General features: G+C 48.1%; 2 protein-coding genes across 2 annotated transcripts in view; one reads left to right on the top strand and one right to left on the bottom strand.

Moving 5' to 3' along the window:
- Positions 1-1,059: 1,059 nt before the first annotated feature.
- On the bottom strand, positions 1,060-16,244 carry Rsph1 (radial spoke head component 1). The gene is made up of 9 exons (XM_051187055.1): positions 16,096-16,244; positions 14,886-14,999; positions 14,677-14,782; positions 9,068-9,158; positions 8,427-8,562; positions 5,024-5,095; positions 3,736-3,895; positions 3,048-3,182; positions 1,060-1,260 (listed from the first exon to the last, which is right to left on the bottom strand). The coding sequence occupies exons 1-9, from the start codon at positions 16,147-16,149 to the stop codon at positions 1,214-1,216; spliced, it is 915 nt and encodes a 304-aa protein (XP_051043012.1). The 5' UTR covers positions 16,150-16,244; the 3' UTR covers positions 1,060-1,213.
- Positions 16,047-16,797, top strand: part of Slc37a1 (solute carrier family 37 member 1) — a 57,363-nt gene continuing 56,612 nt past the window's right edge. The window contains exon 1 of the mRNA XM_051187045.1: positions 16,047-16,196. The gene's annotated coding sequence lies outside the window, so the exon portion shown is untranslated. The remainder of the gene's footprint in view (positions 16,197-16,797) is intronic.

Genomic DNA, 16,797 nt, shown 5'->3' with positions numbered 1-16,797 from the left:
GACCGTGTATACTATGGAAAGTGACCTCCCACCCCGTGTGGCCTATGACCCGCTGGGAACATGAACAAATGCACACTCACATTTCCCCAGCCTTCCTGACTCAGACACTCAGAGGTGCCCAGCCATCTGTGTTTCCAGTCAGGGTGAATTCCAGGCACATGCGGAGAGCCTCCACGAGGGCCAGGCATCCTATCAGCATGCCACAGTGTCAGGATCCCTCACATTGGGAAGGTCACAGCCCAGCCATCACAGCAGCAGCATGTTAGTCAGAGACTGCAGTATGGAGGCAGGGTGGGGTGATTCTAGAGGGCTGAGGACCTGAGAAACTAGGGGGCAGGCTACTCTGACATAGCATCCTCCCCTGGGATTTAAGACTTACTGTGTGACTGTAATACTGAGAGAAGAGCATGCTCACCGTTCATTTTAGTGACTGAAGCCTGAGCAAGGACAAGTCAGCCCTAGTGAACCCAAAATGCTTCAAATTTCTGCTGCCCTGTCTCCAGGAAATGAGAGATGGGGAAATGGATGGATTGTTTGCAGCATATGCTGTCACTGGCTAGCGCCCTGTCTTCCAGAGTCTAGGGAACGATGAAAAGAAATGCACTAGGCGGTCCAGAGAGCTGGCTCAGCACAGCAAATGACTGCCTCCATCTCGTTGGGGTGAGATGAGGAACTTCTGAGCAACTGGAGGGAAGAGGTGAAACTTGTGGGGTGCAATTCCAGGCTTCTGCTTTAGCCCCCAGGAACAATGCTGCGGAGGAATGGAACAACAGCTCGAGGGAGGGAAGGGAGACAACAGGTGTGAGTCCATAAGGCACCTGATCATGATGAACCAGGCAGGAAATTGCACTTTGCTATTAAACCTGAAGGGGGCGCTCACTACCAATGCCTGTGAATGGTCTTGTTCAGCCTGTGGCAGGGACTATGCTGGGAAGGAGGGTGGAGGATGTAGGCAGATGGCCGCCTCACAGAGCACACTCCATACCCCTTCACCCTCTCCAAGGAGGATGCCCACGAGCAGCTGGAAACCGGTCCACAAAAGTTGAGGCGGAGGGCTCCTTCACAAACACTGAACACTGGAAGATTTATTTCCAACAACAAAACAACAACTGAGAAAGAAAGATTGACAGCCCGGTGGGTGCTAAGCGACCCAGCTGACTGGAGTTAACTAAGGCACAGCCGGCCTGTAGCTGTGTTCTTCGCCTCCTCCATCTTAGTCCTGGAGGAGGTCTGACTGTTCTTCATCAAAGTTTGCATTTCCTGGGAAGAAAAGAAAACACAAGAAAAACATAAAAGTTAATGATAAAAACTTTTAACGATTACAACTGTTTAAGCATTTAGCCCTGTTTCCTGTGGGCACTGGGGTCCCTGGGCCAAGGGCTCACTCAGGGACAATCATGCACTGAGCCCAGCCTCCCTGAACCTGATCCTAGGCACTCTTCATTTCTGTCCCCTGCTTCCTTTCTCCCTCATTTGTTTTGGGGATACTCATCTTCCAGTGGTCCCCCTAGGTCTTGAGCACCCAGCCTGAGGCTTATGTTTCCCAGGACCCCTCAGTCGCGCACAGAGATGAGGATCCAGTCCCAAGGCCACCATGAGAAGCCAAGTGAGGGTGCAGGAGAAAGCTATAACCCTTGCCCAAGCCCCCCCACCCAGGCTGTGCTTCTGTCTGGAATCTCCTCTCACTCCCATTCTGCCCTTTCTCTCTGCCTCTCAGCCTCTTCACTTATCTGGAGCTGACCCTTCCTGGATGAGTTATCACCTCTCGTGGAGACACCAAGTGTGCCAGCGACCCAGAGGTGTATGCGAATGTGCAGGTGTAATTTGTCTGCTGTTAGGAGCCCAAAGGAAGGATGCAGGACTGCCACAGCTCTGAGTGCACACAGGGCCCTGCAGGCATTGCACCTGCGGGGAATCACAGGCAGCACCAGCATCTGCTCAATGGATGCTGCCTCTTAGGTGTGTTATTACAATGCTCACATTAGTTATTGCTGGGAAAAGCCTAAGACTGTGTGTGTGTGTTCCCAGCAGTTACACAGAAAACTAGTTTTGCCTGGTTTTGTTGTTTCCCATATTTTGTAAAGAATGGGAAATATGCTCCTTCTTAATTTACAGCCAAAATCAAATCAAAAGGAGCCCTGTAGTGGTTTGAATGAAAATGACTCCATAGGCCCATAGGGAGTGGCACTATTAGGCATGGCCTCGTTTTAATGGGCGTGGCCTTGTTGTAATGGGCGTGGCCTTGTTGTAATGGGCGTGGCCTTGTTGGGGGAAGCATGAGTGTGGGGAGGGCGGCAAGGTTTCAGAAGCTCAAGCCAGGCCCAGTGGCTCATGCTCTCTTCCTGCTGCCTGCCCATTTGGGCATAGAACTCTCAGTTCCTACGCCATACCATGTCAGCCTGATCACCACCAAGCTTCCTACCATGATGACCATAGACAACCTCTGAGCTGTAAGCCAGCCCCAAGTGAATGCTGTGGTCATCAAGTCTCTTCACAGCAATAAAAACCCTAACTAAGACAGGTCCTTACCCCATTATGCTCCCTGTAACCAGGAGAGCTGGCAGCCTTGGGTACACAGGCTGTCCCTCACCCCTCTCCTGAGAACAAGACCAGATTTAGCTCAGGAGATGAGAACCCCACCTGATTCAATCAAAGGAGCCCCATGGGGAAAGATTTTGCAAAGATTCCAGGAACCCCACTACAGATGGGATCCCCACTCTGTAGACTGTGGAGGTATAAGTTTCCAGATTGTCTCTCTTGAAACCACTTTGACAGAACTATTCCCAACCACATCTAGCTTTCTCCCTCTGGGGAGAGCGTTAAGAACCCATCATACCAGGCCAGTTCCTGCCATGGTCAAGCTCAACTGGGAGACAAGCTGGACTTCGGGTGAACTTACGCTGGTCTCCCCAGGCTCATCCTTCGCCCTGGCCCTTCGCCCTGGCCTGAGGCCTGAGAAGCCTGCTCCTGGGGGGGGGGGACCCGCACAGGGGGGACCTGCTGGCCTCACACAGGCTCCGCCCACTCTGCAGGGCAAGCATTCTTACCCTGGTCCATCTCATAACTGTTCTCTCGGCTCTCCTCTCGGAATGTGTCCATGTCTTCCTCTCCAGTCCTCGTATCTATCTCGCCCTCAAAACCTTCTACCAGACCCTGGGTTTCATCTGAGGGGTCACCTGTACCTGGGATGAAGACAGTAATGGGTGACAGAATGAGGTCATCAGGGAACATGAGTGCAGACGTGTGTCAAGTGGGCCCTCTTGAGAATGGGGGCCTCCTTTCCCAGCCCTCAGGCTCCAACCCAGACCTGGCCATCAGATCACCCTGTCCCATCTCCCAACTTCCTGCATGGGACCACTGTACAACGGATCCAGAGAAATGCTGCCTCCATCCTTCTTCCAACAGGGACATGTGACTCTATCTGCTATTGGCTGCCCAACCCAAGTCACACCCACAGAGAAGCAATACCAAATGAACTCTGGCTGCTGGGGTTGCTGAGGCCTACATCATAGCTGCACATGTCCTGGATCCAGCTGATCGGCATTCTTTCCCTCTACTCCCTGGGAGACTCCCATCCCAAATGCTTGGCCTTATTGCATCCTGCACCCAAACTGACCCAGAGGCCATTTCCCAGAAAGACTAGCTACACCAGGTCTGAGGACAGGTGTGCATATCCCTAACAACCCCAGGGCACCTGCCCGGGGCACCTGCCCTGACAACCCAGGTGCTCTTTACCAGCAGCTCCAGGCGCTTCTTCTTGGCCTGGTCCCTCAGCAGGAGGCTGCTCCTCAGAGAGGGTTGGCGTCCACAGTGCCAATTCTGTGATCTTGAGAGCTTTCCATCTTGGAATGATACTTACTAATGCCTCTTCCTCTTCCTCCTCTTCTCCTCTTTCCTATTTTAAATACAAAAAAGAAAAAAGAAAAGAAAAAACAAAGTCATCAACATTACTATCATATGGTCTGGGATAGTAAATGACCACAGGGAAAAGATGGGCTCTGAACTGGGGCTTGAGCCTTTCAGTGACACCCTTCCTGACCAGAACAATTGTGACTACCAGTGGCATCATCTAAGAGCTGGAGACAGACAAGATACTGTGTGGGGCTCTCAGGCTTGGCATGTCCTTCAGCAGCTGAGGGTGACTGAAGAGACAAGGTTTTCAAACCTTGCTACTCTCCAGTCCCAAGCTCTTCCGTGTAAATCATAAAGCAACAATGACTTAAAGTCCTAAGAAGCCCAAGATTTCACATGATAGTGGGGAAATGCTCAAACACAGGGGCTCTCCTGACATGGATGCAGAGATCAGATTCAACAAAAGTGGACTGGGAGGTCAACATTCATACACATGTAATTTCTCCGGGGACTGGGCTAACATGTGTCAATTTTTTTTTTTTTTTTTTTTTGCAAGCATATGCCAACTCCTCAATTCTGCAGCTTTGTAAAAGTTCCAGAGATCAAAACATCAACCTAACGAGTCTGCAAAACCTCAAGGACATGGGTGGGAACAGCTGTAGATGGAAATTTACTAACTCTCCAGGCATAGTCAGACATTAACACACCAGGAGCACACACAAAGACACCTCACACAGACCTGTGCCTGGGTGCACACATCAAGAACCCACACAGACACCTCACACACATCTGTACAGGAGTGCCTAAAAACGATGATACTCATGCCAGCTAGAGAATGTCAATCTGGTATTAACATCTGTGCTAAATGTAGCAAAGGAACGTATTTGCTAACTAGGATTTAAGAGCGGGTCACCCATGGGACATGAACAGCCACCAACATTTGTGCTGACAGTTACTACATTCAGCTGCCATTCTGGGACTGTCACCTGTCGAAACTCAAGGTTAGCTCTAACTCCTGCAGGCACTGAGAAATGACATGTATGGCTTAAGCAGCTGAGCTGCTCAGGAGCACGCTCAAAGCCAGTCAGTCACCTTTTACCTAATGGGATCAATGTGACCGGGCAGATATTTAGCCCTTGGAAACAGGGGCGACGCATATTCTTCAATTTACCATATCTGTTAGGCGATATTCACCATGCTGTTCACATCCAATGTCAAACACGTACTTTCCAGGACCGACGGGCTATGGGGAGAAAGGAACTCAATGCACTCCATTCTTCATGGTCCACGTAGGACAGAAAGTACAAAAGACTTCCTAAGTGCCATGCCCGGAGAGCCCACCCAAATGACCTCACCATGCAAAGTCTGAGAGCGGTTACAGAGTGCTTTTGCCAACTGAAGGCTAATGGAACTGTTAAAGGGTTCATTTTTTAAGGTCTCAGAGCCATGTTCTACTGCATTTAAAAGGTAATCAGAAATATATCCGATGACTAGAAAGAGGCCAGCTCCCAATGCTTTGATCTGTTTGTTATAACACTGGATTTAGTACAAAGTATTTTAAAATCATTTATTTACTCATGTGTGTAGCAGTTGGAGGACAACTTTCAGGAGTCGGTTCTCTCGTGCCACTGTATGGGACCCAGGTATCAAATTGAAGTTGTTAGGCTTGGCAGCTGGTACCTTTACCCACTGATCCATCTCACTGGGTTTTTTGTTTGTGTGTGTGTGTGTGTGTGTGTGTGTGTGTGTGTTTTAAAACAAAAACCAAGTCACAATGGCACCCACTGTCACCGCTTTGACTTAGAAACCCAGTGCGAACCACTCCCCATATTTACACGTCACCAGTTATCAACCTGACATTTGATTTCACCTTGGATCATGAATTATAATGTGCCTTACTTGTTTACTGATGTTCACCGTTGCCATGCCAACACTGTTTTTTGCCCAAGCGTTAGCATGAGCATGCTGTTTTGACACTATGTCTTACTCCATAGCTCAGGGTGGTTCAAAGTCTCTCAGCTGGGCTGTCAGTTACTTTCCTTCTTATGAAATGAAAACTATTCTTCCCTGTGAGTCTGTTTAAGGACCTCTATCCTCATTTCTGCATTCCTAGATAGTCACCTATTTTGATTAGTTTCGTTCATGGTGACATTTAAATATTCCTTCTGGAAAATACCTTTCTCTCTTTGCTCAAGGACAAACTAATTTTACTGTTCCCTGTCCCTTTTATAAAGTGGTAAAGCAAGTAGGACTTTTAAAAACACAACCGTTAGCAGTTCCCTCAGCCATTAGTTGACAGTAGCATCTGTCGCCTTCTCAGACTTTGCTGCCCAGTGATGTGATTTGGGTGAGCTTATCTAGTTATCTAGTTTCTTGGCCCATTTTTGCCACTCATTTCTTCATTAACTGCCAGCAATGTCCTGGCCGAGTGTTCAATGACTTGTTCTCCTTCTAGTCTGCCTCCTGTTTCCATCCCTCCTCGCCCTGTTTTTAATGACTTGTCAGCAAGGACAGGGATGGGGGCACTTCTGAGAAAGAAACACAAACAAGTGCTTAGAGGGCAAAAGATGCCTGGCCCAGCTCATAACCAGGGAAATACACAATTTAGGAGAAAAAAAAAAATGTTTATACATCAGATTCCGGGGAGGGGGAAAAAAAGCAAAGGATGTAGCAGATACATCCAAAGTCGTGAGAATCCTACATGGGGACTCAGGTTCTGTTGGTGAGGGAGTGAATTTGTGCATTAGTTTCAGAATAGCAACCCTTTATAGTCAGCAATCCTGGTATCAAGCTGTGATGGCTCATCCTGATTGTCAACTTGACATGCCTGTGAAGAAAGAACCTCCAGTAAAGAAGTGCCCTGTCAGATTGGCCTGTGGTGTATTTTCTTAATTGTTAATTGATGTAGGAGGGCCCAGTTCACTGTGGACAGCACCATCCACAGGCAGGTGAGCCAGAGCTGTATAAGAAAGATAACAAACATGACCCGAGAAGAAGGCAGTAAGCAGTGTTCCTCTGTGGTCTCCTTTTCGAGCTCCTCCACTGCTGGAGCTCCCCACGTCCCCCTTCAATTCCTGCCCTGATTTCCCTCAACAATGAGCTGTGACCTGTGAGATGAAACAAACCTTCCCTTCCTAAATTGTATTTGGTCATGGTGTTCATCACAACAGAAAGGTAACTAGGACTCTAGTCTATATAAAGGCATTTATCAAAAGACAAAATGACCAATAACTTAAGTCTGCTGGCTTTCATTCCAGGGTCAGACATGACCTCTGTCTATAGGATGGAACATGTTTTCAGGTAAGGTGAGTGGGGTGGGGGTGGAGTCCTAACAGGCAAGCTAACAAAAGCAGAAACAGGGAACCTGAATGTAGCTTAGGCCATTTTGAAGTTCCTTTCCCTTTAAGGGTCAGAGCAGAGGGGAAGCCCTCCCACCCTGCATTACAAAACCTACTAGGGATCTGGTCAGATGGCTTGCTGGTATTATAGAACAGAATGGCAGCATAGAGGTGTGACCTGCTGAGCCAAGGCAGGACCTCTGTCTAAACTGCAGGGGGAGGAGGGAATAGGGATAACACACCTCTGCATTTTATCCCACATGCCCAGATGTGCAAGATGATAGCCTTTGTGTCCTGGTACCTCACCAACTCTCAAAACTGATTCTGCATAAGTGATTGTGTGTGTGTGTGTGTGTGTGTGTGTGTGTGTGTGTGTGTTCATGCACACATGATATACAGAGGTCCTGAGGGAGGAGCAGGGAGGGGCAACTGGGGGGGAGAGAGATGCTAGCACTAAACACTTCACAATTTGGGTGTTCTTTCGCGGTTTGTATAACTATAAGCCTTTTAATGACAGAGCAAAGCCTCCAGGTTTGCTCTCCCTTTTCAGTCTAGTCTAGTCTAGAGTATTGATTTCCCCAACCGTTGAGGCTCAAGTTAATGTAAATGAAATGGGGCATTCAGAGAGTCTGAAGAGAGGTGATAGATGTATCTGACCATACACCATCTCAGTTTCCATGTCAGTGTGCTCAGCAAACTCTCTCTGGGGAGTCTCCCTCGAGCCCTGAGCAATGCCGGCTCACATGAATGCCTGGGTAGAAAGCTGCAACTATTGAGTTTCCCCTCAGCTTCCCTACTTTGCACAGAACAGTCACCAAGCCAGGGCCTACTGAACAGCATCTGGTGAGGGTGTGGGGATCTCCAGACTCAGGGCAAGCACTCTGAGCCCTTCAAGCCCTCCCAGCTAGGAGTGGCAGGCTGGCCTCTGGCATGAGGGTAGTTCTAGGACACCCCTCCCATTTGACATGGTTAACCACAGGGCAAGAGCACACAGCCAACAGAAGATGCCCTGGTACCAAGGGCACTGACTTAATAGAGATACAAATGCTACTGGAGCCCAGGGAAACAAGCCCAGCTTTCTGCCTCTACCCCACCCCATCCCACTCCACCCCACCCTACCCCACCCCACTCTGTGTTCGGTGGGCACCAGAAGAGCTTGGAGTAGCACAGCTCATCTGGTGGGAACGGAGGGACCCCTCTGAATGTTTAGTGTTAGCACATGGCACACTGACTTACATTTTTGTTTATGAACTTGCCCTGGTACCTGTGGTTCAGGTGGATGAGCTCGGCAGCACCTTCCTGCTGCCCATTCACCCAGCTACCGACGTACTTACTGCCAGTCTCTGCATAGAAGTAGGTGCCCTGCCCGTGCCTGGTGAAAACAAGACAAGGGCACTTGGTCACTGTCCAATATGCAGCACTGACCCTAAGACTGAGGGGGGACATAAGTAGATGCCAGCTCATTGGCAACTTGTTTCCAGTATCTGTGTCCACTTGAAGGCTTGGCATGCCATCTACACATGGACACATGGGACATTAACACTAGCATGGAGCCAGCATCATCTAACATATAGGGGCCAGCCGCCTGTACATGAACAAATTTCCATGCAGGGTTGCTGGCTCTCTCTCCACTAGATTGACCCTCTGTGCCTTCACTCCCCGAGGCTGTGGATGGAGGGCCCATGTGTCTTGGCCCACTAGGAGGAGACAGTAGTCCCTCCTCTGCCCTCTCAGCAATACCTCCCCTACACACCTGCCCTGCAGCATGGAACTGTCTCAAGTGGCTATCATCCTGTTCTTATACCACACACACACACACACACACACTCACACACACACACACACACACACCCTGAGGCATCAGGTAGAAACCAAACCTTTGATGAGCGAACCACTCCCCTGTGTAGGTGTCATTATTGATGTAGTAGTACACGCCATGGCCATGCCTCTGGTCATCTGCCCACTCCCCTGCAAAGGAAAACACACACGCACAAAACCAGGTGAAAAGAATGGACTGATGCCATGGCCCCTGCAAGTGCAGCAGGATCCAAGCAATGTGTTTTGCAAAAGAGAGAACCTTACAACCTTATAGCCATAGAGCTAAGCCTACTGCCTCTCTCCTCTCTGACTTCCCTCCATATCCCCCTCTTGTGCCAGCTTCAGGGAGAGCTAGCTAAGGAGGGCCAAGTAGGGGGGAGGGATATGCTTGTGATGTGGATCCCAGTCACTTACATGCTTTTGCAAGTAGGTGGGCATATGGTCGGGGTTCAAACAAGCTTGTCTGACCCACTGTCAGTGATCCCAGACATACTCCATTAGCCTTTCAGGTGCTTGGCAACTCAGCAGCATCTCCAAGGTTTGATCATCTAGCCTCAGCACTCTGTCTCCGACCTGGGCACATGCTCTCTTGCCAGCTCCTTTATTCTCCCTCACAGGTTCCCTTTCCTGACCTGGGTGGCCTGCCCATTCCCCTCCATGGGGGCAGGGGGCCTGCTAATTTCTCATAAACTTGACAGAAAACCCCAACACTGGAAAAACAGCATGATGCCTGGAACACTTTGCCTTGACAACAAGGTCAGCAACAGTTATCAGCCAAAGGAGATTTGAAATCAGCCTCTCAAAAACTCCTCAACTCTTACAGCTCACACAGGAAAGAAACCAAGCAGTGTGTTTCCAAGGTGGACATTACCTAAAACCTCACATATGACCAAGAGCAAAATCAGCACGCAGATAGAACTTTCTAGAATACTAACTGGATGGAACTTCCTAGTATGGAAGTACAACTACGAATAATTAAAAACTAATTGAGATGAGTTTGTTTCAAGAGAATGGGGTAATTTCTGTTTTGTTATGGAAAGAATACTGGCTAGCACAAGCAGAAGATGCCTGCCTTGCACAGAGGAGGTCCTGGATTCCATCCCCAGTGCTAAAGAAAAGCCAAAGCAGTGGTAGAAGAAAGCTAACTCTAGAATTCTATCAGGATGTCCACCATTAATTAAAAACACACCCCAGGATGCCTGCCTGCTTAAATTCTATGTCGTTTATGGCATGTTACAAATGAAAGTTCACTTTTATAGCAATTTTATATCCTTTTCCTTAAAGAGGACCCTAGAATGTGTGTGAACTTCTGTTTTACACAAATGCTAGAAACACTTCCACATACACTGAAAGAACCCACACTATGCTAACAAAAGTGTTAATTATCCAAAATTGGGAATTCTATAGAATTTTCCTCACTTCTCCAATATTTACTTAATAAAACATTCTGGTCACCTTGTGAGCTATGACATTTGCACAAATGGACAGCACATGACCCCACAAGCCCAATGAAGACAGAGGCCAACAAGGATGTGACCAGCAGCCTGGGACAGAAGCAAGAACAGGACTTCAGGTAGCTCAGCACAGAGTAGCCTAAAGAGGACTGGGTCCCATGACATGATGTGACACAGGAACATGAGTAAGAGAGATGGAGTATCCAAAAATTAAGATAATTAACCAAAATATACAACTTGGTGTCAGCTCTGTAGTGATCGTGGGGCAGTGCACACCATGGATAAAGATCTGGGGGTTGTCCTGAACCTTCAGTGGCAGCATTGTATCCAAGTCTACAGCATCTGCCAGTTTCTACAGTGGAATATTCCCACTGAGGCCAATTTGGAACTGTTTATGGAGCTGCAAGAAATGCAAAATTGGCCTCTGTGAGCTGCTCGGAGCTGCTGCAACACCCCCTGGGGTAAAGCGGCCACAGCTGGAACAGTTGCTTCAGATGGTTTCCTTCCCCAAAAAGGACCATAACAAAAGGAGCCCATCTCTCTTCTCCCACCCTTGGGAGCTGGGCTCCAGGCTAGCATGACAAGAAAAACATGTATTTTTCAGAAATGTTTCAAAAGTGAAAGTGGAAACTTAAACTGCAAACACGCTAAATTTCATGTTGGTGAGGATCCATGAGCACATGCTACACCATTTGAGAAATTTGTGGGAGGCCTTACCCAGCCCAGAAAACTCTGTGCAATGGAGCAGGCTGCTTAGAGGAAGGTAGCCTACGCCTGCTGCATACTTCAATGGCCAGAAATCAAGGCTCCTGAATGGTATTTGGAAACATATTACTCCTGCTTTAAATTTACATTTAACTTTTTTTGAAATTTTCTAAACAATTCTTCCCTACTATCATCATTCTTGGTCTTCTCAACAGACCTGGAGTGTGTGTAGGGGAGTGGTGGGGGGAGTCTGCCAACTAAGCCCTTAAAACCCCTTGAACAGTGAGATTTGATGAGACTTGGAGTTGCAGAAGGCATGTATATGGCCATGCACACCATCTTCATAGGAACAAAGGCTCACACTGGATCATTCTAGAACTCACACTACATACCCATTCATCTGACTACTCATCAGTGTTATTTGTAGTTTCCTTTATAATAAACAATTAACAGTGTTTCTGTGAGTTCTACAAGCTATAAGAGAAGATCATTGGCCAGGATACACGGTTAGGGGACATCTAGTTAGCAATGACCCAGGCAGAAGTGTGAGCAGCCTGGAAACTTCTAGCATGACCTCTGCATCTGAGTCAGGGGGTGCAGGACAGCCTTGTAAGGATAAGCCTTCCCTGAGGCTATGGTAGCTGGTACCATGATTGACTGACTCACTGGGAAGCCCTTGTCTGCAGAGCCAGAGGACTGCTTGGTGTGGATACCCGCTCTTGAGCTCAGTTTTGTGTGTAGACTTTTCTCTCCAGCTGGCTCATCTCCACATTAAGAATTCCTGACCCCTCCCCCTTTGGTGGGGCAGCACTACCCTCACTTGGGTATGTCTTACTATAGAGCACCTCTGTATCTCCTAATCTTCATGCCTAAGTCTACATTAAAATAGCTTTCTTTTATTATTTATTATTTTTATTTGATGTGCACTAGTATTTCACCTGCATGTATGTATGTGTGAAGGTGTCATATCTCCTGTAACTGTAGTTACAGACTGACTGTTGTGAGCTGCCATATGGGTGCTGAGAATTGAACTCAGGTCCCCTGAAAGAACAGCTAGTGCCCTTAACTGCTAAGCCATCTCTCCAGCCCCAAAAATATCTTTAGTAAAATCCCAACTCTGCTTCAAAGACTTCCTAAGCCCCTCCCTCCCCTTTTGATGTACTTTATATGTAACCCAAATTGTATTAACATCTACACTAAGATCAAAAGTAACAAGATTAGGCTCCCAGGGATCTGGGAAGAATTAAATTAAGCACCAAATCAAATTGTTCAACGCTCATTAAAAAGCAGATGGTGCTTCTGGTCGACCAAGCCTGCTAAGGTTTAGAACAAAACAATTTGAGTTCCATGTTTAACACACAGGCACAAACGCCTCTGCCCCACCTCGGAGTCTGGGAGAAACCCCTTCCTTTGCTTCCTTTGTTGTTATTGTTTGTTTTATCTGGAAGCAGGGTGGGTAACTGCTGTGGTTTGGATAGGTGCCCCCCAAAAGCCATGTGTGGAGGCTTGGTCCCCAACTGCAGTAATGTTGGGAGGTATGTAATCTTGGAGAGATAGGACTTAGAGAAAGAAGTCAGGTCATGGGAGGGGCATGCCCATCCCCCCTCCCTCTGTTTCCTGGCCACCATGAGGTAAGTAGCTGGGTCTATGGAAGACTCCCATCATGATGTTTTGCCTTGCCACAGGATCACATGTCTATGAACTAAAACCAGGGCTGGAGAGACAGTTTAGTGGTTAAGAGCACGCGCTGCTCTTGCAGAGGACCCAGTTCAATTCTCAGCACCCACATAGTGGTTCACAACCATCTGTAACTCCGTAACTCCAGTACCAAAGGCTTAATGCCCTCTTCTAGCCTCTGTGGACAATGTATATCCATATTTCACTGGCATACATTCAGGTAAAACACACATTCATGTAAAGTAACCATGCATATAAAATAAAAAATAACCCAATCTTAAAATCTCTGAAAGTCAAAATAAGCCTTCCTTTCCTTGAAGATGATTTTTTGGGTGTTAGTCGTAGGAATACAGCTTGCATTTTAAGGAATATCACCATCATTAGAAGGTGATGCCATCACATAAAGTGCATCATGGCCCTTGCCAACTAGCTCTTCCCTGGAGGCAGGAATATCTATAGGCATTACACACATATCAAGCTATTCCATCTGCATGCTACAGATAAGAAAGCTGAGGAGAGGTGGCATGCAGTGTCACATCTACTGTCCCCACAGTCAAAGCTGAAGGCACAGATCTGTTTTGGAAATCAGATGGAAACTAGAAAACCCTTTCCAGAGACAAGAGGAACGAGAGTAGAGAAAAACCCAGACATACAAATCAGCATAGGCTTTCTGAAGGTCCATAGCCTATTTCCTGCCTTCTCCCATAGTCCTGGCTTTTGGATTAGACTTGTACCCACCAGGTGACAGTGGTACATAGGGACTGTAGGTTTTTAGAAATAAGTCTTCCTGAGACATGAGGCATGTGAAGAATTGGAGACTGGGAAAAAAGACATCATAGTAAGGCAAATGCCCAGATGAGGGGACTCTAAAGACACATCAGAGATGGGCAAAAGCAGAAAACAAAGACAGCTTCAGAGGGAAGATGCCATAGGCTGTCATGGGTCTAGGCCACACCCAGAGTCTGTGCTCACTCTACAATCCTCTTTCACTTACTCTAAGTCTCTAGCTTACAGAAAGGCATGTGCTGCCCCAGGACCAGTCATATAGGGGTTTTTTGTTTGTTTGTTTGTTTGCTTGCTTGCTTGTTTTGTTTTTCGAGACAGGGTTTCTCTGTGTAGGTGTGGAGCCTGTCCTGGAACTAGCTCTTGTAGACTAGCTAGCCTCAAACTCACAAATAATGGTCTGCCTCTGCACCCCCCCCCCAGTGCTGGGATTAAAAAAACGTGGGTCACCACTGCCTGTCTCCAGTCATACAGTTAAATGTTCAGTTAAAAGACTGTCTAGCCTCTATGACAACAGAGGGAGGAGCACGCGCTGCTGGTGGTGGTGGTGGTGACTGGTAGATCTAGTGAACTCTTTTTTCTTTTTCTTTCTTAATTTAGTGAACTTTAAGCTTTCTTATGCACTTTAGGGATGGGAGATGTCATTCTGTAAATATGTTTCTCATACTGGTTAATGAATAAAGCACTGTTGGCCAATAGGAAAGCAAGATGGGCGGGACTAGGAGACAAGGAAGATTCCAGGAAGTAGTAAAGAGGAGTCAAGATGGAGAGACCCTGGAGAGCACAATGCCAGCCCATTCCCTGGTAAGATGAAACCACATGGAAATACTTACATTAACAGAAATGGGTTAATACTTAAGACAGAGCTAGCAGATAAGAAACTAGTACAGAGTCTCAGTGTGTTAATTGGGGCTGGTGCTGCAGCGGGACAAGACCAGTGGCGGGAAGAAAACATACTCCTTACACTTTAGAATCCACAGACAAGCTCAATGACAGAAGCAGTCTATACAGCAAAAGCAAAACTCGTCTTCATGGTGATGGCATGTTACCTTCATATCTGGATCCATCCGGATAGATAAAGGTCCCTTGACCATGCTTTTTATTTTTAATATATTCTCCGATGTATCGGGCACCATTCTTAAATTTGTAGATCCCCTGAAACACACCGATGATACGGTTCATATACAGTCCTGAGTCTGATGTGCACTAAGACAATACTTAATAGAGAAAACCAGCTTCCTAAGTCGCCAATTCTGACCTGGCCATTTCTTTTTCCAAACTCATAGTGTCCTTCGTATGTGTCTCCATTTGGCAATCTCGCTTTCCCGTGTCCATGCCGTTCTCCCACTTCATTTCGCTCACCCTCATATTCCTGGGCAGAAGAAATCAAACTAATTGTGGCTGCTGTTCAGTAGCACCAAATACAAACCAAGCATTTTACAGGTAGTGTACCACTGAAGCCTCCCTAGCTTGAGCACTGTATTCACCTGTAATGTTGTACTGGTGAGAAGGGTAATCAAGCCTGATGGGCAGAGCCCTGGCCCAAGGTCTCAAGATTAGTGCAAGTGTGCACACAGCTTCACTCCCTCCCTCCAATATCTGAGCCTGTGGTTAATTATGCTAAACCTGGCATTGTAAGCATGAACCAATGAATGGAAAATGCTAGAGGCACTATGTCATCACAGGAAGAGTCTTAAAGAGTGCTTAAAGGTGGGACAGGTCCCCAGCCTCCACAGACAACTCCCTCTTTCTTCAGTCTTTCAGGACTTAAAGAGTAAATACCCTAAGAGAATGGCTCTTCCTTCATGGGGCTTCCTGGAGAGTCTGTGGTCTGCAGAGCTCTGTACCCTGATGGGAAGTTCTGCTCTGAGGGAGAGGGGAAGGAGACACAGATATTCCACTACTCTCATTTTCAAACTCCCCGTCAAAGGACTTACAGTTCAAACTTTTTTGACCCTGGGACTGGAGAGATGGCCCAGTGGTTAAGAGCGCTGGCTGTGCCAGGCAGTGGTTGGCAAACGCCTTTAATCGCACAAGGCACTCAAGTAGGAGCACATCATTGTTGTCTGTGAGTCTCTTGCCTCCCCTCTACAGTCTACCCTAGGAAAGTGACTCCAGTGGGGTAGAGCTGCTCAGAGAAACTAATCCAGACCTATGTGGTGAAATCTTCAGAGCCCGGGACACCTCGGCACTGTACAGGAGTTGCCAAGAAGCAGCCTTCTCCATCTCTTTTCTCATGCCCTCTGCCTAGAAATCTTCGCCTTTAATGGGAGGCGGGATGGGAGCGAGGAGGGGGTGGAAACAAGACGTCACGGCGTTTCACCTTTCAGAGCGACTTCCTGGACGCACCGCCGCCAGTGTGGCCGCTGTGGTCCTGTCCCCGGCCTCTCGACCTTCTGGTCCCCACGCCTCCCGCTCTGGAGCTGCAACGCACCCTCAGAAGTCCCTCCCTGGCCAGGAGCTCTCACCCCAAGATCGTTCTCTCCTTCCTCCTCTAACTCCTCGGAGCCCAAGTCCGACATGATCTGGTTTCAGCCAGGATCTCCTGAGTAGAGTCTCTGTCAAGCAGGTACCAGCCACCCCTACCCGCGTCCCGCGTCGCCATGGAGACGCTGCCCGGCCCGCTTGGCTCTCAGCCTAAAAGGGTGGCGGGAAAGGGCGGGACGAGAGGTGTGGGAGGAGCTAAGGGCTGGGGTAGTGTCCTAGCAACTGGAAGGGCATCTCTGCCAATCACCGTCCGGGAACAGGGAGAAGCGGGGGTGGGGTGGCAGGAACTTGGCGATTTAGTACTCGCGCAGATCTGGCATCTAATCGGGACAGTGTCATTGGCCTCTGGAATGTCCTCAGTGATCTGGTTTGTGGACGCCACGAGGAGCCTCCTAAAAAGAGGACCCCAGAAGGACGAGAGGCGAGTCTCAACTCTAGGCCCCGCCTCTTGGTCCCCTGGGGATGCTGCAGAACATACCAGGTTCTATTACACTGGGATGCTTGTGGTCTCCAGAGACGTGTACACTTGGGAGTCTTTTCTGGTTTCCATCAAAACGTCCATGCTGGAGCGATGAACTCTGCCTCTTGAGCAGATGCTCCGGCACAGTGACCTGGGTCAGGGTTTAAGCATCTCAAACCACCCCTACTCGAGTGACTCCTGGGCTCTCTCACTTGCAAATGCC

This window comes from Phodopus roborovskii, unplaced genomic scaffold (genome assembly GCF_943737965.1).
Source record: "Phodopus roborovskii unplaced genomic scaffold, PHOROB, whole genome shotgun sequence".
NCBI classification, from domain to species: Eukaryota; Metazoa; Chordata; class Mammalia; order Rodentia; family Cricetidae; genus Phodopus; species Phodopus roborovskii.
Note: the sequence above shows the minus strand (reverse complement) of the source record. Positions and strands in the feature narration are given on the sequence as shown.